General features: G+C 34.6%; 6 protein-coding genes across 16 annotated transcripts; 3 read left to right on the forward strand and 3 right to left on the reverse strand.

The window, feature by feature from the left end:
- The first annotated feature begins 2090 nt into the window (after positions 1–2090).
- On the forward strand, positions 2091–5524 carry LOC110658030 (GDSL esterase/lipase At1g54790). 2 transcript variants are annotated; one of them, XM_021815489.2, is made up of 5 exons: positions 2091–2394; positions 3745–3945; positions 4075–4241; positions 4335–4605; positions 5092–5524. In XM_021815489.2, exons 1-5 carry the CDS (start codon positions 2160–2162, stop codon positions 5358–5360), a joined length of 1143 nt encoding a protein of 380 aa, XP_021671181.2. In that variant the 5' UTR covers positions 2091–2159; the 3' UTR covers positions 5361–5524. The 2 variants fall into 2 exon arrangements, with proteins under 2 accessions (XP_021671181.2, XP_021671180.2); XM_021815488.2 differs by lacking the exon at positions 2091–2394 and adding an exon at positions 3048–3611.
- Positions 5525–7882, reverse strand: LOC110658031 (UPF0603 protein At1g54780, chloroplastic). The gene is made up of 3 exons (XM_021815490.2): positions 7308–7882; positions 6955–7147; positions 5525–5924 (listed from the first exon to the last, which is right to left on the reverse strand). Exons 1-3 carry the CDS (start codon positions 7752–7754, stop codon positions 5677–5679), a joined length of 888 nt encoding a protein of 295 aa, XP_021671182.2. The 5' UTR covers positions 7755–7882; the 3' UTR covers positions 5525–5676.
- Positions 7883–7972: 90 nt separating this feature from the next.
- On the forward strand, positions 7973–11918 carry LOC110658032 (uncharacterized). 5 transcript variants are annotated; one of them, XM_021815492.2, is made up of 8 exons: positions 7973–8502; positions 9151–9230; positions 9443–9503; positions 10055–10112; positions 10327–10384; positions 10821–10893; positions 11151–11269; positions 11596–11918. In XM_021815492.2, the coding sequence occupies exons 1-7, from the start codon at positions 8176–8178 to the stop codon at positions 11241–11243; spliced, it is 750 nt and encodes a 249-aa protein (XP_021671184.2). In that variant the 5' UTR covers positions 7973–8175; the 3' UTR covers positions 11244–11269; positions 11596–11918. The 5 variants fall into 5 exon arrangements, with proteins under 5 accessions (XP_021671184.2, XP_057998757.1, XP_021671186.2 ...); XM_058142774.1 differs by having other exon boundaries at positions 11642–11918; XM_021815494.2 differs by having other exon boundaries at positions 11647–11918.
- Positions 11919–13807: 1889 nt separating this feature from the next.
- LOC110658028 (sodium/hydrogen exchanger 1) lies at positions 13808–18812 on the forward strand. The gene is made up of 14 exons (XM_021815487.2): positions 13808–14307; positions 14398–14516; positions 14903–15000; positions 15159–15218; positions 15307–15353; positions 15449–15643; positions 15886–15932; positions 16509–16575; positions 16922–17022; positions 17280–17381; positions 17634–17772; positions 17854–17916; positions 17997–18080; positions 18352–18812. The coding sequence occupies exons 1-14, from the start codon at positions 14140–14142 to the stop codon at positions 18685–18687; spliced, it is 1626 nt and encodes a 541-aa protein (XP_021671179.2). The 5' UTR covers positions 13808–14139; the 3' UTR covers positions 18688–18812.
- Positions 18783–20077, reverse strand: LOC110657981 (F-box protein At1g49360-like). Its single transcript, XM_021815417.2, has one exon. The coding sequence runs from the start codon at positions 20075–20077 to the stop codon at positions 18887–18889; it is 1191 nt and encodes a 396-aa protein (XP_021671109.2). The 3' UTR covers positions 18783–18886.
- Positions 20078–20896: 819 nt separating this feature from the next.
- LOC110658027 (probable arabinosyltransferase ARAD1) lies at positions 20897–24423 on the reverse strand. Of its 6 annotated transcripts, none has more exons than XM_021815484.2 (5): positions 23790–24423; positions 22876–22927; positions 22631–22788; positions 22443–22538; positions 20897–21714 (listed from the first exon to the last, which is right to left on the reverse strand). In XM_021815484.2, the coding sequence occupies exons 1-5, from the start codon at positions 24267–24269 to the stop codon at positions 21289–21291; spliced, it is 1212 nt and encodes a 403-aa protein (XP_021671176.2). In that variant the 5' UTR covers positions 24270–24423; the 3' UTR covers positions 20897–21288. The 6 variants fall into 6 exon arrangements, with proteins under 6 accessions (XP_021671176.2, XP_021671174.2, XP_021671173.2 ...); XM_021815482.2 differs by having other exon boundaries at positions 22631–22927; positions 23790–24155; positions 24243–24422; XM_021815481.2 differs by having other exon boundaries at positions 22631–22927; positions 23790–24158; positions 24243–24422.
- Between the last annotated feature and the right edge of the window lie 113 nt (positions 24424–24536).

The following is a 24536-nucleotide window of genomic DNA, read 5'->3' on the forward strand; positions in this document are numbered from 1 at the left end:
TATTGCTTGTATGATGATGAGTTGTGCATATTGAACTTAAATGACTGACTATTTTAGTTAGTAGGCAGTAAATGGACAAAACTGGACGTTCCTGATTGATAATAATTTACCTAGAGATTATGGAGGTCACAAGAGCATGCGACTCGAACACAATGGAGTATACTGTTCTTAAATGGCTAGCAGCTGAATGAGTTATTATGTAGTAATTAAGTGTTCCACTGGTTTTTATTTTATTTTTTATTTTATTAATGACTGCACGTTTTGATACCTTCTCCTTATGTTTGTTTGTGCATATAAATGACTGACTACATAGGCTGCAGCAGGAGTACTGGTGCTGTAAGTAATGTCAAGAATGTATGGCATGTCCACTTATTTAGATTTTGTAATATTGAAGGAGCAGATAGAAGTTTCATCATTTGTGGGAATGGAAAAGAAGCGGTGGTTGTAGGAGGGCTTAACGGTGGTCAATGGTGGTAAACTTGACGATGAGTCTAAGAGGATATTTGTCTTATCAAACCATTTTTTAAGTTTTAAAAATAGGTTGATTTGTCTGTTTATAATAAATTTTAAGCATATAAATTAAAAAAAAAATAAGCTAGGAGATTTAGTTTTTAATTTTGGTGTTTAGAGAGTTTTTTATTTGACTTACAAGTTTGTCAAATTTACTTGTAAAGAAAAAATCAAAAGTAGATTAGTGTTTGATATAGTTTATAAATTAAAAAACCATTTAAAATAAGTCAAAAGTTATAAATAAGATATATACTTATTTTAAAATAATATTTTGACCAAGTAAAAAATTATATTATACTAATAATTTTTTAAAATATCATATTATTTTTATTATAATAATCACAATACTCATTGATTTTAAGTGCTTTTTAACAAAATATTTGAATTATTTAAAAGTTAATTTTAAATAATTTTATCAAATAATTAATTATTTATTTTTAAATTAACTTATGAGTTTAAAAATGTATTTTAAGTCAAAAGACAAATATAAGTAGTTAAATTACACTCTCTTATAATTCTTGTGTTTATAAATTAGTTCGATCAAGTATTTATTATATTATCCTCATTTAATTTTTAAAATTAGTATCATTTTTAGTCATTTTAATAATAAATGTGCATATAAGCTATTTTTACCAAACACATTAATGATTTATTAGTTATTTATAAGCATTTTAACCAAACATACAACTATTTAAAATTTTAAATATTTATAAATTCAAATTAACTTATAAACACTAGTATATATAAGCTGATTTTTATAAGTTAAGTCAAACACCCTCTAAGATTAAATTCAATTGAGAAATTGCTAATTCCACTTTGTGGCTGAACACTGCAGGGAAAGTTTCAGTCCACAACCACTAGAACTTGGGTGAACCAAGGTCAGCAAATTTCTTGCGTCTTCACCATCCAAGCTATCTCTTGAATGTAAATTTAACGGGTAAAGTCAGAACCAATAGTGTGCATTTATCCGCACAATTCTGAAAACTGTTTATATTTCCTAATTTGTGCACAACAACCCCAAAGTCCATACTAGCAAAGCAAAAATTTTGTGTGCTTTCCTTCTCAACCTCGCAAATGGTTGCTATGTAATCACCTAAATTCACGAGTGATTCTGTCACTTGGGGTGGAGGTGAGAGTGAACATCTTCTCTCTTATCTGGGTGGTTTAAGTGATAAGTTTAGCCATGTTAGCTGTAGCCGTGTGCGTGCACACAATAAAACATTGGAGTAAACCAGAGAGTATGCTATACTTGGAAGGGAAATTCAAAGTCCTTTGCTTGCACAGTGGAACTCAGGTTTGTCCCACTGGCATGTGAAATGCCTCAGTTTTTTCATAATCCAAAATTGACCATTAATGATACACAGATCAAACCATTTATTCCTCCTTAATTGCGGTTTTTTTTTTTTAATTGCCATGGAGGCATTGGCCTACTGCTTTCATTAGTACAAGCCATTTAATTGATATAAAGATAGGACACACTTAAGATCGAAAAAGCAAAATAGAAAAGCTTTGCTTTTGCTTCTCATTTTGCCTTTCTATAATTCAAAGCAAGCATTCAGTATGCACATAAAAACCCTTTACTGTCTCTCATCATTTCATATCGTAAAAAGTCTTGAGCTGTTTTTAGATTTTTGTAAATACAACTTCCCATGGCTACCAAGTTTATTGCTTTCCTCTCCCTACTAATACTACCCATTCTCCCATCTGAAGCAAAATCAGTTGATTTTAATTACCCAGCAGTTTTCAACTTTGGCGATTCCAACTCTGACACAGGTGAACTCGTTGCTGGCCTTGGCATCCTCCTCGATCCACCTAATGGACAAATTTACTTCAAAAGTCCTTCAGGAAGGTTCTGTGATGGCCGTCTCATTGTTGATTTTCTGAGTATAGCTCTCCCCTTGCTCTTACTCTTTCTGCTTAAGTTGGACTCCTACTTCTTTAAGCCCAATTTTTTAAGATCTGCTAGCAAATTCCTAATTGGTTCAGACTTTAGAAAACACTTAAAGCCTGCCACGTTTTGCTCCATCAGTATTATATTTATTTATTAGTATTACACTAAACTAATCAATAAATACAGTAGATGAGTATAAATAATTTCAAATAGATTTTCTTTTATTTTTATATAGTTTTAAAAACACAAAATTACTATAATTAAAATGACAAATTTTGTATAGTTATTTTCTAATGTACCCTCCACTCCTATTGTTTTATTATAATTTAAATAACTCATGTTACTAATTATCCTTAGAACTAATAAATTTTTATTTTTTTATTACATATTAAATAAAGATATATTTATTAATAAATATATAAATAATTAATTATTTCAAACTAGAAAATAGTTTATAATTTGAAATAATAAAAAAAATAAAAATAAATTTATCTGAATAAAATATAATTAATAATAATTATTTATTGACTAAATACATTATTTGTTCACTAATCATGAAAAGTCAGTTGGTACTCTCTCATTTAGTCCGATCACATTTGACACCTAATTTTTCTCTTATAGAACACCCAAATGCATGGTACTTATTAATTTAATGTAATACATCTCATTGTTATGAAGTTTTTCCCTTCAATTTTAATGGTAACCCACCATGGGAAATATACAAAAATACTGTAGAGAAACAAGTCATAACCAAACAAAAAGAAAGATTATGATGTTCATTTTGCTTTCCTTCTTGGTTCTTTTAATTTAAACAATCCAAGGCAAAACTTTGATTGTAGACAAATGACCTACCAGTACCACCATTTTTTCTCTCTTACGGTTGGTAACTAACATCCTACAGAAAGCAACTTCTTCTTCTTCTTTCTTGTGAATAAACATACCCTCTTACTCTGCAGCTCTACCCTGTCCATGGCAACTCAGAACTGTTTCCTCCAAATTTTCACTTTAATCTGCGTCTTCTACTTCTTGCCTCTGGTACATTCCATAGAATTCAATTTCCCTGCTGTTTTCAACTTTGGTGATTCTAATTCTGACACTGGCAACCTTGTTTCTTCTGGGATTGAAACCATCAATCCACCTTATGGGCAATTTTACTTTCAAAAACCATCTGGGAGATACTGCGATGGCCGTCTGGCTATTGATTTCCTCAGTATATCTCTCACCGCTACTGAAAAGCTTTTTCCTTTGATGGGTTTCTTTTTCTTTTTGCACTGTTTTGAGTAGAAAGTACTATTTGCTTAGATATTATAAAAAATTTTCATCTTGTTTTGGTTTTATTGCAGTGGATGCAATGGATCTGCCTTTCCTGAATGCCTATTTGGAGTCTGTTGGGTTGCCAAATTTTCGAAAAGGATGCAACTTTGCAGCTGCAGGATCTAAAATACTTCCAGCAACTGCAGGATCAGTTAGCCCTTTTTCATTGGGAATTCAAGTGAATCAGTTTTTCAGATTCAAAGCACGGGTTCTTGAATTGCTGGCTAAAGGTATGTACATTGATTGTTGGAAACTTGATTGGAGCTGTCGTAAACAATCACTGGAGTTTCATTAGCAAAAGCTAATGTTTAAAGTAAAAGATTTATTAGTGGATTCTCTGATTTTACACTTTCTTATAGGTAAGAAACTTGATAAGTATCTTCCAGCAGAAGACTATTTTGAGAAGGGGCTATACATGTTTGATATAGGGCAGAATGATCTAGCTGGTGCATTTTATTCCCAAACATTTGATCAAATAGTCGCCTCAATTCCAAATATTCTGGTAGAATTTGAAGCTGGAATCAAGGTTTGTTTAATCAACACTAACTTATCTTGGAAGGATGAAAACTTCAAAAATTCTCCTCTGTTGATTGGTTTGCTTTGCCTTTTCTTATTATAGAGATTATATGATCAAGGAGCAAGGAATTTTTGGATACACAACACAGGTCCTCTTGGATGCTTGACTCAGAATGTTGCGAAATTTGGAACTGATCCATCAAAGCTTGACGAGTTTGGATGCGTCAGTGGGCATAATCAAGCAGCTAAACTTTTTAATCTGCAGCTTCATGCTCTCTGCAAAAAACTACAGGGCCAATACGTGGATTCAAATGTCACATATGTTGATATCTACACTATAAAATCTAACCTTATCTCAAACTATTCTCGATATGGTTAGTGTGCTTCATCTCTTTCCGTTTTGCTTCTTAAATGAGTTTACACTTGCGCAATTTAGGAGAATCCCAGCTCCAACATCTGCTACCTCAAATTTTTCTTGGCAATGCCGTTAACCTTGTTGCATTTCTCACTCAATTAAGATTGCTGTCTTGAGTGCACCCGTTAGTATTGGTGAAAATGAATGAATATGCTCAACCAACTTCAATTATATCCGCATTTCCTTATTTACGTAGCTGGCTACACTGATACACTCTTTTCCACTTTTATCTTTTCTTATCTTTTGAATATTTTCTTTAAATTCTTGATACCTCTGTTCACAGTCAACTCATAGCCATATAGTTTTTATAAAAACATTAGTTTATTTTCACTTACGAAAATTTTAGTAGAATAGAGTACTGAATGCTGGTTTTTTCAAACAAGTTAAGAAGATAAATAAGATGAAGATAAAAGAAATTTTGACCTGGATGGCTTTCAATTTGCAGGATTTGAGCAACCCATAATGGCTTGCTGTGGCTACGGAGGACCACCATTAAACTATGACAGTCGGATTGGTTGTGGGCAAACAAAAGTTTTGAATGGGACCACAGTCTCTGTCAAAGCTTGCAATGATGGTACTGAATATGTGAATTGGGATGGAATCCATTATACAGAGGCTGCAAATCAGTACATTTCATCACAGATACTTACGGGAAAATATTCTGATCCACCTTTCTCAGATAAAATGCCTTTCCTGCTAAATCTCAAATTCTGAAGAGCTAATTTACTTACTCTGCTATATTTATTTCATTCATTTGTTTGATGGCTGATATTATATGCAAGCCATTAATATTATTAAGTTCTGACAAGTGATGTACTTTGTGACCGGAAGTCAATTCAGAGTGCAATTTCTAAATTATTACATGTTTTGGAGTTCAATGATCTAATTTGACATGGCTTGCATAATTCTCATTTATGATTTATAGTCGAGATTAACATTGTACAACTATAGGTCACCAATTTTCAGAAATCTGAAACTTTTAAGGAAATAATTTGGGGGGGGCAAGTCTAACTAAATGAGTATGTATTACCTATTTCTTGGATACGTACGCATAGTATTGTGCCATAGGAACCACGAAAGCAATCACCAAAAGACCTCCAACCACTAGAGAGAATTGTCCCCTCTTCTCTTCTGTCTCTTCCCTGGTTTTGAAGTTGGATTCTCTCTTATTGTCCTTGAACTTAGGGCCCCCAGGATCTGGAAGCCCATCAATGGCAGCTACTAGCCTCTTTGCACTGCTAAACACTGCTTCATTGTACTTCTCCTCTGTAGCCAATACTACAATTGAAAAGCACATATTTAATCAGCATGAATGCCATATCTTAACTATTGTAATCACTGCTGCTCATGATTAAATAAACAATTGGACATTTCACCCTTTGTGATTTTTCAATAGTATCCTTATCTCTATTGATGACATTTTAACCAGTGGAAGAGTTGCAGCATGAGAAAATGTATGCATCCTCATCTCTTAAGATAAATGACATCTGAACTAGTTCACAATTGGAGCTTGCAAAAGGGAGATGACAATTCACTGACACACAACCTCAATGAGGTAAAATTTTATTTAGGCTAAATAAGATTGAATATCTGACTCATATAATAGTGGAGGCTGACTAGGTGCCTGAACTATAACAACAAGGCATGAATCTGGTACTCTACAACTTATGGTAAGATTGAATCATGCATAATTCTGGCTATCTCAGATATGAATTAGGCCTGCCTCAGGGATAAAAGAATGAAGGGATCCCCCTAAATATTTTCAAGGATAGAAGATTGTATGCAACACATGAAAGAAATCATATTAGGCTTAAAACCTCTGAATCAGCAGATTTCTAAAGCTACGTACTAGAACACATTGAATCGGCTGTTTCCATCTACAATCTATTGAGAACTACTCAGCGATGGGGGTGGGTGACAGTTTCCTGTTAAATTACTAAGGTGAGGTAACCTGTGAAAGGTACTTAGCTCAGGTCTGGATTCTCTATTTTGGCTTTAAGATTGCTCTGAGTTGCTTCGGAGAGGTCCTTATTGAAAGACTCAACATCGTTAGCGGTCAGAAACTCGTGGCCATTATGCAATTGTTCTAGTAGAAGAGTCTTAAGTGGTGGAAGGCATTGAGAAGGGGAGGACATCTACTGGGAAGGTAATGAAGATTAAAATTACACATTGTTTCAATAGATATCTAATTTGTTCAAATTATGTGTAATTATTACCCTAAACTTCATAAATATGGAAAAACCAAGACAGCCACATAGGAGAAGACAATCATAAAATTGAAACATAAAAAAGTAAAGTGCATAGTTACCAGGAAGGTTCTCTGAGACAGTAGAATCAAGAACACTCTCTCCAACTGCTTGGACAAATCCAGGGCCCCCTGTTACTGCTCCTTCCTTTTGGCTGGTTACAAGCACAACAATTCCCTTATTGTTGCCCTCTTCAACAGTGGGATACCATTTCTCCAGAATTTGGTCAGCATACTCAAAAGCATCAGCTTTGCTCTGAAGACCAAAAGTAATTTCTATTCACTACCAGTTACAAAAACATTCCCAAGGCACTTGAATTCATAATTTGGCACAATTAAGTTATATGTCTATCCAATATTTGGATAAAACAATTTTTTTAATTACTTCCCAAAAGACTGAAAAAAAAAGGACTTACAGTAAGCTTTCTAACAGTGATGAAATTAATCTTGAAGTTCTTCCTAGTCTCCAAGTCTGATAATAGCTGCTTTAGATCAGTTTTGGTCACTCGACTGAGCACACCAGCATCATCAACGACATAAGAATCCTTTGGTGGGCCTTCATTAATAACATCAAACTCAGATGCTAGTGCATTGCCAGTGTACAAGAGTGGGCTAAAGTTGAGTGCCAAAGAGAGAGCTACAGCTGCCAGGCCTTGCTGGGCATGAGAAACCCAGCTTGTGGGTATTGGCAAAAATGGCTTAAAAGATTGTGGAGTGTGGTCCTTGAGCTTACAAGTGATGGTTTTAGTGAGAGAGAGTGAGTTAGGTCTTGGTTGAAGTGATGGGGGTAAACAGGTTTTGTGTGAGGAAGCTTTCGGATTGAAGAGAGGGGATGGAGAGTGAGACGAAAGTAAGGTTTCCATGGGAGAGAGAACAACAGATCAGTAATGGTAGACAAAGGGAGATATATTATGGTATGGTTTCCTACAACATTTTCTGGTTTCTCTTGGGTTCTGGAAATTGGGTGGATTAGATTTTGTGCTTTGGATTGCTGGCTGGCTATATTTTGAAGAGGATAACGTCTCTCAACCATGGAAAACTATGAGGACAATTTGGTCTATTCGAGAATCAGGATTGCAAAATCTAAAATTTTAGTAGGAAAACCATGAAGACAATTTGGTCTCTGATTATTAGAAAATAATAATATTCCCACACATTCTTTAAAAGCCCAAAAATACCCTTTCATGAGCAAGAAAATCCAAGATATAAAAAACCTGAAACCCTACCCCACATTATCTCCCTCCATTTTTTTAACGGCCATGAAATTCAAGCTCGTATCCTCTCATGGCCATTCTGCTCTCCCTCTCTTTCCAGCCCCCAAAATCTCCCCAAAACCACAATCCCAAAATCTCCAACTCCCCAAAACCCACCTCTCTTACTTCTACCCTCCTCAACACTTCCTCCAAGAGACAATTTATCTTCAAAACTACTTCATTTGGTGTCGTTTCGCTAATTACTCAAATCCCACTTGCACTGTCCTTAGATGAATCTTTGTCCCCTTCAAAACCGGCTCTTTCAGGGATTGCCAACACCAAATCTTGGTTTCAGTTCTATGGTGATGGGTTTGCCATCCGGGTACCTCCTCAATTTGAGGACATAATGGAGCCAGAGGTATATACTCCTTAATATGGAATGTGATTTTTCTCAAATATGGTGTTGCTAGTTTAATTTTGAATTTTTGGGTTCATAATAAAATCAATTTTGACAAGTGCCTGTACGTGTTTTGGCAGCCATTGATAATGATTTGGAATTTTGCATGATAATTGATGACCTATGTGGTGATTGTGGCATCCATTTGATTGATCCAATATTGCAAAGATTGAAGCCCATATTATGCTACACTTCTTATTATAATTATTGTTCTAAAGGGAAATATAACTATCTAGTACCATGATCTTTTGGTTAGGATCTTGAGCTAGATCTTTTATGGGACTGTCCACAATGGGGTCAATCTGTGTTTTTCCTTTCATTTTCTTCTTTTTACTAGCTTGTAATCAACTGTTTGAGTTCAGGACTACTATTGAAAAACTCTCATTGATAGGATTTGCTTTCTTGCCAGATGCATGAATGATTCATATAGGTCTTGATTTGATGAGTTTTCAAGGGTACAACAAAATGGTCATTGGTGGCACTGAGCTTTAAACATTGCAAATTTTAAAAGTAATTACATTATTCATTCGTATCTTGGTTTGAGTACTACAAAGTTCAAAAATTTTCATGGCTTTTGTTGACAAATGTTGATTTTTTCACTGTTTTCAGGATTTCAATGCGGGATTGTCTTTATATGGGGATAAGGCAAAGCCAAAGACTTTTGCAGCACGTTTTGCATCTCCAGATGGGTATATTAGTTCAAATCAAGTTCCATATTTTTTGATGTATTTATTTACTTAACTTTTCACTGGCTTAAAATGTTTAAAAACTTATTTTTGTCTGTTATGCTTCACTTATTTTTGAGAAAATTGGTTCTTGTAATGTTTGATTACTTCCTTTGGTCTTTGTGAAACTCATATTTAAGCTTTTGTGTGATTTTCTATGGCTTTTGCTCATACAGATCTGAAGTTCTGAGTGTGGTCATTCGCCCCTCCAATCAACTCAAGATCACTTTCTTGGAGGTATCATAGAAATTATGCTATTTTCTTTTTCTGGCACATAGAAACTTTGAGAAGATATTTTTACCATTACAAACCTCTGAATTATGCTGTTTGCTTGTGGACATCTACAGTAATTTAACGTGATCCCTTATTACATAACTAATATCCACAACATTTAAAAGTTCACAATAATATTAATACTTCTGCTAAACATCATATCTTCATGGTGAAATGCCACAGATTTCCCTTACCTTAACCTAGTTATGGGGCTTAGTGTTCGATAGGGTGCCATGAGAAATTCAATTCCCTGACTATAAAATCCACAACCTTTAACCACAAAAATAAGTTGCTTGTTACTTAAAATCCTTATAAAATAATTTATTCCTTTTTTATTGTCTCTCTTTTTTTTGGGCTAAAAGAAAACTAATTAACATGGATGATTAATTCCATAGATCCCTAATTTGAAAGTTGGTTCAATTTGAGATCATACAGAATAACTCCACAAAGAACTTATGTAGTGTTGCTAACTTGAACAGGCTAAGGATATAACGTAGTGTTGCTAACTTGAACAGGCTAAGGATATAACTGATATAGGTTCACTGAGGGAGGCAGCAAAAATCTTTGTTCCAGGTATGTTCATGTTTGAATTTAGTTATTCTTGTAGTTTTGATTCTTTAAAACTGAAAATCAAATGTATAGATCTTCTTATACATACATATAAATTTACACCGTTCCTGCTTTTTCCTTTCTATCAAATTTTATTTGGAAGAACAAGTTTGAAGTTCTCTCTTAATCTTCTTTATACTTAATGTGGTTCTAAATTGTTGTTATGCTACAATGGCAGGTGGAGCAACTTTATACTCTGCTCGAACAATAAAAATAAAGGAAGAGGAAGGTTTCAGGTGAGGTTAACTTTTGGGTGGACTCGGGTGCTCTTACAGAAAATTTGTAAACAATAGATGTGGTACTTTTAGAGACAAAATAAAGATAACAAGGAAACACTTTTTCCCCTTTCTTTTAATTAATAATAGTACCTAGGAATAGGTTCCAAAAAAAAGTAGTACCTAGGAATAGGAAGTAGAGGTTACAATAATATCAAGCGTACCATGTAATTTCCTGCATTTATCAGTAATAAAAGGAGATCATTTCTTTTAATTGGATGCTGAAAACACCTGTTCAGATTCTGCAGAAGTACTGAACTTGTATGATTAACAAAAAAATCACTATAAGAACATGATATCTAAAGAAATTAAAGAATGATATATTCAAAGAAAATTATGGATCTTTTCTATAATTCCTTTTCTAATATATGCTGTTCTGTCCCTTGATTTATTTCAGGACGTATTATTTTTATGAATTTGGTAGAGAAGAACAACATGTGGCACTAGTAGCTGCAGTTAACAGTGGAAAGGTTGGCATACTCACTTTTACTGTTAGAGCATTTTTTCACTTGCTGCCTATCTTTTACAAACAACCCATGAAATGTGGAAACAATGATCGACTAAACTTTAAGCCCAGTGGTTGGTTAGGCTGCAGGTCTTTTATGGAATCAACCTTGCTAAACATGTCTCAGAACCCTGATTTCTTACTTAGCTATCTCATTCACAGGTTGTTCTTGTTATCACTGTGATTTGTTCATATTCTAAATCATCAAGTAATCTAATGCAGGCAATTATTGCTGGAGCTACTGCACCACAGTCTAAATGGGACAGTGATGGCGTTAGGCTTCGCTCTGCTGCTATTTCATTGACAGTTCTTTAGTTGGCTGCCAGTAGCTCATTTTCCAGGTTTGTAAATTACATGTTTTATTATCACCCTATTTGTTTAGCTTTCTTCGCTCCACTCCACTATACGTCGTGATCATGTCATTGCAACTTAAAATCCAGAGTTCACGTTAACACTGTTCTGACCTCCCTTCTCGGCTTGACACTGAAGAGGTCAAGCCTCAAATTCAATCTTTTGGAAGTAGAGATCGAATAGTACAAATTTGGCAGAACTTTCTGACCTTGCCTTTGGAAGTCTTTTTGCCTCAGAAATATACAGAAACTGAATAATTTACATTCAATCTAACATGCTGCTGCTTATTTTTCTCCGTTTTCTGGTTGGTTTCCAGACTATTGGTCCTTGACATTCTTTATCTAATGACATGGCTTTACTAGGGCAGAACAATCTGAATATTAGATTGAAGAGGCATCCTATTCCTAACAATGCCACAATCGCAGAGACAGCATTTCAGATTCTCCTTCATTTATCCTGCATGGGAATGATTCGTCGCGAGTCATGAGAGCTTGGAAATTATAGAAAGAAAATTTTGAATTCAGGGATTTGCAATTGTATTGTACGATGATAACATTTTTTAGTTTAATATTTTCTGTTCCTTCAACATCTTTCATATTTCATTAGCTCATTTATTTATATATTCTATTGCATTTTTCATAGAGTTTTTGGGTTCTTTCAAAATAGTGTAGCAACAAAAGGGTTGGAAAAGAAAGAGCTTTCAATAGCAAGCTTTTCAACTTTGTTAAATAGATAAATTATTATTAAACAAAATCAAGTATTTCTAAACATTTTTTTCCCAATTTAACCTAATTTTTTTTCAACTTTTAAACTAATAGGGTATTTGGTACGAAGTTAACAATGAGAAATTATTACCCTGTAACTTTTAACCTCTTGTTAATATTAGTTGAATGCTCAAAGAGAATAGGTTAATTTTTAACCTAATTAATATTTGTGACTTTTAACTTATTTTAGTTATTTTTTTTAACTTATAAGTCAAAATAAATACTAATCTACTTACGACTTTCTACTTATAAATCGATTTAATCAATTTATGAGTTAAAATAAACATGAGATTTGATTTAGTACTATGAGTTAATGTTTTTATAATTGTGAAATCATGATTGATGAGTTCTCCAATCTGAATTTCATTTATTAAAAAAATAATATATGAATGAAATGTTCATTATATTCAAGCCCCTCGTATTATTTTAAATGTGTCTCAAAATTTTTCAATATATTGGAAATTATAATCACATTAAAGAATGGTATTGGAAGAAAGGGAAAGTTGAGAGATGATGGAGGGGGAGATGGAAAAGGTTGGGTTGAGACAGTGGAGAGAGAGAAAGACAAATAAGCCATGAAGAGATTTTTCTCTTTAATGAAATACAACGGCATAATCTTTTCTCAATTTATTAAATGGCTTTGGAAATTTTGCATGGTCACTCTGCATGTCATCTCTTTTGAAGCTTCTACCTCAAGGCTCTATAATTTTTTCGAAGACATAAAAAATTAGCAAAGCTAAATTTTTAAAAAATTACAGAAATATGCAAAATATTCTTTTTTTCTATCATTCACTTATACCTCAACCTCAAAAATACACTTTCAAAAAAATATAATTTATAAGTTAGTTTTCAAGATATATTAAAAACTAGGTGGCAATTTTTTTTTTTATTTCTTTGTGGCTACAGTACTATTCTAGATTAATTTTATTTATTTACTTTTTTATGTGTCCGTTTCAAATAAATTTAATATTAAGGTCCTGTTTTCTTTAATATTAAAATCTTGTCTTTCCATTATTAGAGTTTTTTTTTCTCCTTAGGTTCGGTTTTATTTATTATTTATTTAATTTTTTTGGTATTGAGTGAAAGATAACATCCCAAGACAAAAAGACCCATTCGATAAAGAATTGACTGATTTCCTTTTGTGATGCAACACATAATTTGAGTGTCCAATGGCGGCCTTGCAAAATTAGCCAGAATTTTACGTGCGTTGATCGTTTCCTTTGAACGCTAGAATGGTGTATGATTCATCTGTCAGGCGTAGGTGAGACTTTTGTAATTGATTTTTCGGATTCTTTTCTTGCCTATACAATACCATCAAACCCAAAATCATGTCTTTACATATCATAATATTTTTTATTTGCCATTTCCTTTTCCACTCTTTTTATACAATTAACTCATAAATTAGGCATCTTCTAATTCTTCATCAATCACTTTCCTCTGGGTTATTAAACTTAATTGATATAATCGAGTCATAGCCCTCGATCAAAGGATCAAAATTTGGTCAATGAGCCTGTTAAAATCAAGAAAGCCGTTGTTTTGTAACAAGATATGGAAGCTAGGCATTCCATTCAAGAAAATTTATTCTTTCACGCGTGTTTAGCAAGAATAATCATTCACCCAATCAGATAATAATTTCAATCTCAAGAGCAACAAATATCTCCATGGAATCCTAGGCAATAAATTTACCAATCCCATCCAAGACCAAGGCAGGGGCATGAACAAAATTTTACTGTAAACAGAAGACAAGTTTGAACATTGAAGCGCCAGCCACCAAAGCAGGAATACCATAAGAATTGCCCTGTGAACTCAGGCTGTTGTTAATGCACTGTACAAGAAAACAGTGCTCAAGTCCCATCAATTTTAATTTTTTGGCATGTATATAGATATAGACAATATAGATAGCCCATTGCAACTACCAGTCTTCCCTCCATTCCACGGTTAAATGAACAGAATAAACGGGGGCTCTTCCCATGAAATACAGATGAGTGTCAACTCCTGCTATTTCCTAGCTCTTTATATCCAAAATTTCACTTCTCAATCCTCGGAAGTCCATACCCACTCCCGTGAATGAAAAATCCAGCCAAACGTTTCCCAAAATGGCCTCTCATGAAACAATACCAATTCAAAATTCATCATCCTTTCTTTCTACCAGCACTATTGTCGCCCTCTGCGTCTTCTTTGCTCTCCTCTGTGCTTGTATCGTCATAGGTCACCTCCTTGAAGAGAACCGCTGGGCTAATGAGTCTATCACTGCCCTTCTTTTGGTATGTTTGCTTCTTCCTGGTGGGTTAGTTTTCCTGACGGCTTTTCTTCTTCTTGGTTGTTTGATTGATTATATATATATGTTCGTACAGGGGTTGTGTGCTGGTGCCATCGTTTTGCTTATTGAAAAAGGGCAGGATTCGCGGTTATTAGCGTTCAGTGAGGATTTGTTCTTCCTTTATTTGCTTCCTCCTATCATTTTCAATGCTGGGTATGATCTCTTTCAACCTTAACTCGAACTTTGGCTGTTGCTTCAAAGTTTGTTGAGGTTGGAGTTTTAGTTCTGGAATTTGAGATTTTCTTTTGTTGCTGACATTTTTTTTTACTTGATTTGGAGTTTGCTCATATAGAAGTTGAATAGTGAAATTATTTTGTGAAAGGATATATAGATCTCAATTTTCGTCTTGAATTTGAATTCTTGGTCTCATCATTTGTGAAAGACAATTTGGTCTGATATGGTTGATTTATTGTCCCAGAGAAAATTTTGGAAGTTTATGTTACTTTCCTCTCTTTCTTTGGTTTACTGAACTAAGTACTATCAATCCAAGGCTGGTGTGTTCTTGGTTACTGATTCTTAGTTTCCAAATTTGGCTCCAGATTCCAGGTCAAGAAAAAGCAATTCTTCAAGAATTTCACTACAATTTTGTTGTTTGGAATACTTGGCACAGTCATTTCATTCTGCCTCATATCACTAGGTAAGATCCGTTTCTGTTATTGTCTTTTTCTAGAAATTTGATTCATCATTTTCAAACTTTAAATCAATAACCATCTCGTTTGAAAGCATTAGTATGTTCATTATTTTTATCTTCTATCCTGTCAAAACAGACAGCCTAACTCTCCGATGGTCTTATAGGTGCCTTTCTGCTTTTTAAGAGAATTGGTCTTACCACTCTTACTCTGCAACAATTCCTAGGTGATTTATTAACTACTGGTGAATTTGTTTTTCATTTATTAGCCTTAATTGATTCCTAGGCCTTAATTTTAGTTTCCTATATGTTCAGCTATTGGTGCCATATTGTCAGCAACTGACTCAGTTTGCACGTTGCAGGTATATCTAAAAAAGTTAAATCTTAGTACAGCAATGGGTTTATATGGAATAATTAACTAAAGATATTAATGCTTGATATTTTCCTTGTGCTAAAGGTTCTGAGTCAAGATGAAACACCCTTTCTGTACAGCATAGTGTTTGGGGAGGGAGTAGTGAATGATGCTACATCTATTGTGCTTTACAATGCAGTCCAATCATTGAATTTCAACAACATTGATGCCACAATAACCTTAAAATTGCTTGGGAACTTTCTTTATCTCTTCTTCACCAGCACTGCTCTTGGTGTAGTAGTAAGTCATGCAGTCATTCTGCTTTTATTAACTTGTTTTCACTAAAATGGATTACGAAGAGCATTTCTGACAAATATGTTAATGTTAGAAAGGAATCCTTATGTGCTACTTAAAACTACAGTTATGTTGCTTTTCCTCAGATTTACAGACAGTAGCTTCTTGGCTTGTGTTTGGTTTGGCTCCCTAGATTGATAGATACTGTTTGTCGGTTGTGTCTAACTTTCCCTATTTCAATGTCTCAGGTGAGTCTGCTAAGTGCTTTTGTCATAAAAACACTATACTTTGGAAGGTAAGAAGGATTACTCTTCACTTATTTCTTTGAGCATTTATTGCAGCATGGGCTCTTTTTATTTTTCTCATTTTTCTGTTTTCCAGAGCATTTTTTCACTGAGATGTCTCCATCTAAGGTAAAGTCAATATTCACACTGTCAAAATGAAGTTCAGATAAAATAAGTTGGACCCTTGTAGGGAAAGAGTTGGGTTGCCACTTGCCAATAGATTGAAATCAATGAAGGTTCATATAAAATGAAAGCAAAATTAATGGTTCAAGAAGAAAGTCTGTGTTTCAGATGCTATTTTTGAATCAATGACAGGTTTTTCATAGTCACTTGACCTTTCCAACTTAGGTTTGTGATGCCTATCATTTAGCACAAAACATGGTTCTAAACTTAGCCGAATGATTATGACATGTAGAGCTATTTTCATCTAAAAATTGGCCTGCTGCAATTGAGAAGGCTCTATAATTACTCAAATCTTGAATAATATAAAAATTCAACTTTGGAAAGGTTCATAATCTAACTTTTAGTTGTGTTCATGTTGGTCTTTGTCTTTTGCATCCTGACATTTTTTTTTTCCTCATAAGCAGGCATTCCACTGATCGTGAAGTTGCACTTATGATGCTTATGGCTTATTTATCATACCTGCTGGCTGAGGTACCAAACCATTGAATCTTAAATCCTTCCTAGAAAATTTTTAACAAAAATAAGTACAGGAACATTGTTTAATCCATCAACAAATGATGCCTCATTTTCCTTCCGTTCCATACAGTAGCCTAGCCAAATATATGCGTTCTCTTAAATCGTATCACCTGCTGCAACTTTTAAATTTTGTATTGAATTTGGTCTTTTGATTGGAAGGGGTACACACATGGCTATCACATCTGTAGAACCTACTTTAGCAAATGCATTTCACTTCAAAATTAGAAATATAGTTTCTTTGCACTATTAATTCCACTCTAGGGCCATGAATGGGTGAAATGTGAATTCTTCCTTCTTGCAGCTTTTAAATCTCAGTGGGATTTTGACAGTTTTCTTCTGTGGCATTGTAATGTCACACTACACATGGCACAATGTTACTGAAAGCTCTCGGATAACAACCAAGTGAGAACCCTTTTTCCTTAATCTTCTTCTTCTTCTTCTTCTTCTTCTTCTTCTTCTTCTTCTTCTTTTTATTTTTTATTTTAATGACCTCTATTTTCCATTTTGTTGCTCCATAGAGATTTCTCCTCTCCCATCAGTTAATGAACTTATTCTTGTTCTAATATAGATGGAAGATTTTTTATATTTGCATTTCTTTTAAGTTTCTTCCAGACATGGTAAATGATTTTAATTAATCTCATGTTGGATGATAATTTCAGGCATGCATTTGCAACAATGTCGTTTATTGCAGAAACTTTTATTTTTGTGTATGTTGGTATGGATGCCTTCGACATTGAGAAATGGAAAGGGAGCAATGCAAGGTAATCTTCTACCTATTAAATATACAGTTTTGGCTTGGATGTTTTCTGGCACCTGTTCTTATTCCTAATAAGCTAAGTGATTCACAATATGATTAACTAAAACTTAGTATTGGCCATGATATTAACTGAAGTGTGATGCGTGTTGCTATGTATACATACAGGAAATTAGTTCATAACCCATTATAATTTATTTCTCTAGAGTTTTTACATTAGAACATGTTATATCTAATTTGTTCCACATTCAAAATTCAGTGCAGCAACTTCAGTTACCATCAGTGCAACATTCTTCGCATTAGTGTTGATTGGAAGGGCAGCATTTGTGTTCCCTTTAGCAAATTTTATAAATTGTATTCAAAAGAGAGACAGTAACAAAATTGAATTTAAACAACAGGTAATGATTACATGCATCCAAAAAATAGCTATTGTCTTGTGGTTCTAAAAAGAAATGTTGCTAACTCTTCAAAATCAATAGTTTATTATGTGGTGGGCAGGACTAATGAGAGGTGCAGTTACAATTGCTCTGTCTTATAACCAGGTATGCCATAATAATTGAATTTCTACTTCAAGATGTTTGATTCTCAGATTGACATTTGCTTCTTCAATCTGCAATTACAGTTTTCAAACACCAAGAAAATCAGTTCTTCAGATTCTGCACTAATGATCACCTGTACCATTATCGTTGTTCTCTTCAGTACAATTGTAAGTTCTGTTTATCTGAAATCCCTTAGATTATTCTATCTTTAAATCCTTGTCTTTGTTCTACACTAAGTAGTAGTTTTTAGGAGCTCAACACTTCAACAGTGGCACATATGACCAATTTAACAAGTCTAGTTTTAGTCAAAGACCAAAATTTTAATAAAGTCTTCATTGAATCATAATCTCTAAGAATTCTATTTGAATTGCATCCATCTTGGTTATTAGCACAACATTATACTAGCACATGCATATGACATTTCTGTTTTCGGAACAGGTCTGTGGCTCTGTGACAAAACCTCTAATTGAAGCAGTGTTGTTAAGAAATAGAAAAACAAATGTTTCAGATGCAACTGATATTCCAAGTCTGGAAGAAGACCTAAGGCAACTTTTCTTTGAAAATGGTGACTCAAGCGGGCAAGGCAACAATCAAATAGCCCCAAGGGCAAGTAGCCTAAGGTTGCTAATAGCTCACCCCACAATAACTGTTCACTACTTGTGGAGAAAATTCGACGACAAATTCATGAGGCCAGTGTTTGGTGGGCGAGGATTTGTACCATTTGTACCTGGTTCACCAACAGGAGCAGATGATGAGACCTCTGCAGCTGTTTAGCGCACACTTGATATTTTTTCATTCATTAATTTTTTTTTAGTTAAGCTACTTCTCTGTGCTGCTTATAAATATCTTGTTCAATTTGAAGAACGTAGTAAGGAAGAAAGATCTAGCATTAGCATTAACAGCAATTAACTAGAGAAACAACATTCCTCGAATGAACATCTAAAAATCAAATGAGCAGAGCCAAGGAAAACAGTCAACAATTAGTCCTTGCTAGTGACCAAAAAAATATAGGAGGCTGAATCCAAGTTTTCCCACACTTGGTTTTTGATATGACCCTCCCAAAAAATCTATAGTCGAAATCGATCTCGCCAGAGCTCAAGGAAGAATAGTAATTTGGCCTATCACATTCAAAATATATCATGTTAGCATATGTGCTCAATTCTCCCACTGCTTCAGCTGAGAATGATGTGCATCCAAGAAATAACACTTGATTTTCCCAGTTGCATTTCTCTTCCTCCACCCATTGCTTTTGCACCATATCAAACCTCCACATCATCCAAATAAAGCCATAATATATCTTGAATTTGCGTACCATGAATAGTTCTTCCTGGGAAACAATAACGTAACATGTGCGAGCAAATCTAAATTGGCTGCTGCTTGTTAGCAATTTCCATTCCTGGAGCTTAACATCAAACACACCTACTAGGCCAGTTACTGAAACTGTATAGAACAACCCATTTTCGTATGCAACTTCCCAGTTCCCCCATGGATGAATATCACTGTTATATTCTTCAGGAACATGAAATTTCAACTTCGTCCACTTCTTGTCACCAATGCGACATATACTAATGAGGGCTTTCAACGATCCACCCCCTTTAATCTCAAATATGAAGAAGATGCAATCTGGGGATGTTGGATCCGTGGAAAACGTGGCTCCTGTATAAGAATCACCATCCCACCTAGGTAGCTTGATGAATTTGTTATTAAAAGGACAATACACAAAAAACCTCCAGAAGCATAAGCTTTGCCTTTTAGAACCATGATTAGGAACTCGTTGTGAGAGAAGCACCCAACCGAATTTTGAAGCACAAGAGATTGCATCAAGAAAGAGTTTTCTTGCTTCATTAGAGATTTTAATGATGTAAGTTTTTTTAGAAACTGGGTCTGTGAGTTTGCAAATTGGACGAGCATAAAGATATTTCATATCACGAATATCATAACTCAATATCCATGGCGACTTACCCTGAAGTTGATAAGGAATTTCGCTCATGAGTCGTCGCCAATCCTTGCAAACCATACGCATGCGGATTCTGTCGACCAAATCCAGTCTTGAAAATATAATCCTCAATATATCATCAGGAAATATTAAGCAAGGTTGATGATGGCACTTGCTTTCTCCTTGTTCACCACCCTCCTTGCTCTCTTGGATATCTCGTTGATTCATAGTTCTGTAACAAAACACACACACACTCGATGACAAGGACTCTTATATATATATATATATATATATATATATATATATATATATATATATATTGGTAGAACAGGGACTCTTGTATTGTTGCTAAATCCAAATCCAAAAAGGATTAAGATTAGGAAAAGAAGAAGGAAAATAATATAAAAAAGATAAGTGATACATATTTTTTAAATCTTTTAAAGAAGCTGTACAAATCCAAATATGAGACAGACACTTAAATATTATATTATATTATATTTATATAATTTTGTATTATATTTTTAAACTCCGATTTTTTCGATTCATAAAAAATTCTTTGAATTAAAATTAGCACAAAACAACTTTTTTAATAGCATGTAAAAAAAAACCAGCCAAATAGGATTTGGGGTGACAAAAGTACGTTCATTTTAACTTGGATTTGCTGAATGAAGCCTGCAGAGAGAAGTAGATGCTTTTTCCTTTAATTTGGTCTGCAGTATGTGGGGAGAATTGCTTCCTTGATTGATGAGGACCCTCTTCTTCTCTTTATTATTATTATTTTTTATTGAGCTGGTCTCTTTAATTTGATTTAGTGTAAGGTAAATTGATAATATTAATAAAATTCAATTAAAACTTGGGACACAGTTTATTTTCGAAGCAACATTAATTCGCTAATTAAAATTTTTATACGTATGTTATATAAGCAGCACATCGTTGTACATGAATGAACTTAATAACCATTAGATCAAATAAGGCATATATATAATCATAATGAAATGCATAAGGCTCATTCTTGTGTAAAGTCAATTTTATAATAGTTGCACCATATCCAAAATACAAAGTTGTTGAACACTATTAATGGGCCAAAGATTCAAAAGAAACAATTACAGCCAATGTAATCAGCTCTTTGCTAAACTCTAATGAATACATTACAGCCGTGTGTCATTACACTCTCATTACATACTCGGTGACTCCTGTAGTGTTAAAGAAAGAAGAAGAAAAACAATTTGCTAAGCCTTCCACAGACAAGACCAAAGGTCTTCACTGTCAAAAAAAAATCTCTGTTGATGTATTGCCGAAGAGTATATGTTATCCAAATTACGAATCCAGATGATATGATGGTGTTTGTAACTGCCTCTGATTATTCTCTCAAAAGAAATATTGCTTGCGAGTGATGAAAATATCATGAATGTACAGGATCATTTAAGCAATGTCCAAAATCATCTTGGCCTCTGCCACCAATCTGGAATTTTTAACCTTCGGCTTCTATGTACAGCAAGCTGAACCCCAGGAAGCTTGTGCTTTACCTGTCTCCATAGCATGTCTACTGCATCTTCCTTTTCTGGTGGGTAATGAAACTCAAAGTGATGGGAGATGTTCTTAAGCTGTTTCCACATTTTAATCCATCTCTCCTTTGGAAATTGGCGGAGTTGATCAACCATGTAACCTGGTTGAATTGCCTCATTTATAGAGAAGAAAACTGAGAATTGGCTGTAATCAATGTCATCCTCATAAGGGAGCTCAATTTGATCACTCACAATGACTGGAACACAATGGCTTACAATAGCATCAAATAAACGGCAAGAAGATGGAGTGTCTCCTGCAGGATGCAGACAGAACTTTGATGAACGCATTCCTTGAGTTGACTGGTACATTAGAAGAAGAAAGAAACGAGTGAGCAAGGGAAATTACGGCTGAAAATTATGTTAAAAAATAATTTGAATGAAAAAATGACAGATTAGGCCCTCATATGCCATGAAAACAGAGCACATCTTTCTAGTCTGAGGACGGAATTATGTTTCTAAATGGAAAATCTAAAGAATAATGATACATATTCAATGCCCTCTATAACTTCAGTAGGGATTAGAAAGTTTAACATTACAACATAAAATGGTATTACGTCTGGCAACTGGTCATAATTCAGTAATAAATTTGTTCCAACTTCAAACTGTATAATGATGTCCAAATTCACCATATTGTAAAATGCACCCATTATAACATAATTCATAAAACTAAAGTAGCACGCTAGATTCTGGATATTGCAATTTCCAGTCTCATGTCCATGGAAATGGATGATCATAAGCTAACAATAAATTTGAACATGAAAAAACAGCAACAGCAAAGAAAAAGTAATCTCGATATCTCCTAACGTTTTAAGGATTAGAAAGTATTACAAGCACTTGCCATTGCTCCATAGCCCAATGGTCGGGTTTGTGTCCACAATGGATGCAATAAGGAGCATAAATCCCCCTCTTCCTTGAACCCGGACCAAGATGAAAAATACACGCTCACAAACACATATATGTATCATAAACACTCAGTAGGGCCTAGGTAAGCAATGGCATTATCAATTTTGACTATCCTCACTACATACCGCTTTTATTGCTTCTGTTGTAGGTGAGCTTCGCTCAAAATGAACATCATCATAACCAGCTAATATCTTTGCCAGTTTAGCACGAACTTTGCCTTCCTGCAACATAAGAAAATCATTAACAATCACTTTGCCACCTGAACGTAGGTTTAGAATGAAGTAACCATCTACATAGGCACCACCAAACATACATCTTTCCTGACTGTATTCCCACGGAAGAAAAGAAGTTTGGTACGAGATTCAAATGGATCTGGAAGTTCATCATCTGTAAAAGAATCAACAACGTGTACATATGGGGCCACCACATCTTTGCTCAGAGTTGACATGGATTTTGGGTAGCGGCCAAAATCTGCAACTATGAGAATAGATGCATTCAACTGTTGTCGGAGAAACCTAAAAGCATTCGGATGTGTCATGGGAATCACATGGTCTCTACCTCCAGACTTCTGCCAGTACTTAGATTTATACAACATTTCTACCACATCAACCTGAAATCACATCCACACCATAGTCAACCTTGATAATAGTACTGAAGTTTAAAACAACATATGTTCAACACAGCAAAGACGAGCAAAACACATGTCAAAGAACTGGATAATCTAGTAGAGTTCCTAGGGATTTAAACAAATGAAGCTACTCGTGAGCTACTCAAGGCTTAAAATCGCCTCAATTAAAACTGAGTTGAGCTCAAGTAGCTAGGCAAGTCGAGTTATAGTATTATAATAATCAAGTGGTTTGCAAGCCACGTGTAATATTTAGAATCACATCAGCAATGATATAATCAAAGCCATGCTATTCTAAAACATAAGTGTGAGGTCAGTGGTATGTAATACTCAAAGGCTTCAATGTGTTCACATCTTTTAAATGAATCAACAACTGATTTCCATGTGTACATAGAAAACCATTTAGTTACACATTCCATACTTGCTGATTCCACACTCACAAAAATTCAGCCAATAATAGGATCATGCAATCCACCCATCAATGAGTTCTGAATATATCTGTTAAGTCTGCAAAATTTAGCCTTTTGTGCTGGCCAAGCTGAAAAGTCTTTATCTAATTATTAAGTTTATCTAATTTATAGAAACAAAACGGCAATGCTACTCCTGTACAAAAATTAGGGGGAAAAAATTCTTAATTCCAAATCCTTCATTGCACCGGTTTCTCAATCATCATTAATAACACAAAAATTAAATTTCTCAAGCTAGTGAACACAATCCAATTCAACAAAACCAATCAAAATTCAATGCCCATTATTGAAAATTTCTCTACAATCACATCACCGGAATTTACAAACTCTGTAAATTGAGCAAAAATAAATGCCATATTATAAACAATTATCAAAAGCACCTGCAATTGGCGATCTATCTCAGTCTCCGGATCCGTCATGGTATGCCCGTGTGTATTGAAGCTCAACGAAGAGAAAAACGGCACGAAGAATGCATCTGCCTTTTCCGGATCTAAAACCCTGACCGCTTCTCTCTCCTCTCCACCGCCTTCATACAAAAGCGAAGCCATTAACCAATACTCGACGCTGTGCTGCTTTCTCAACCCAGAATTGTTGGGCCATCGCGGCAAATTCTCTGCCGTGACCGGCGTATTGTAATCATCATTCCGGTGATCCATCATCCCGACGTGGAATCTCGGCGGAAGATCGTACATGTAGACCTTAAGAGGCGGTCCGGTAGCACAGACGGAAGGTGCAACTGCCGGTGACTGCTGCAGGAGGGGGAAGAAGTATGATCTGATATCGATAGTCCCGATGAAGATGGAGTAAGAGAAGAGCAGAAGAAAGATGAATACCATAGAGAGAATCACTTTTCCATACATTTTGGAGATCTTTAGGCCTCGCCGTTGCCGTTGCCGTTGCCGTTGCTGTTGCGGTTACCGTTGTCGTTTTGGCTGCAACAAGCAACTGTTCGTCCACTCATTTTAAGGAGACAGCGAGGAATAAACTGCTTCACTTCATGGACTTACGTACTAAAATAAAGTAATAAGAGCGTGTTGTTTATTTAAAAAATATAGAATTTTAATTATTGTTTATAAATTAATTTAAAATTATAAATATTTAAAATTTTAAATAATTACATATTTAAT

Source organism: Hevea brasiliensis, unplaced genomic scaffold (genome assembly GCF_030052815.1).
Source record: "Hevea brasiliensis isolate MT/VB/25A 57/8 unplaced genomic scaffold, ASM3005281v1 Scaf7, whole genome shotgun sequence".
NCBI lineage: Eukaryota > Viridiplantae > Streptophyta > Magnoliopsida > Malpighiales > Euphorbiaceae > Hevea > Hevea brasiliensis.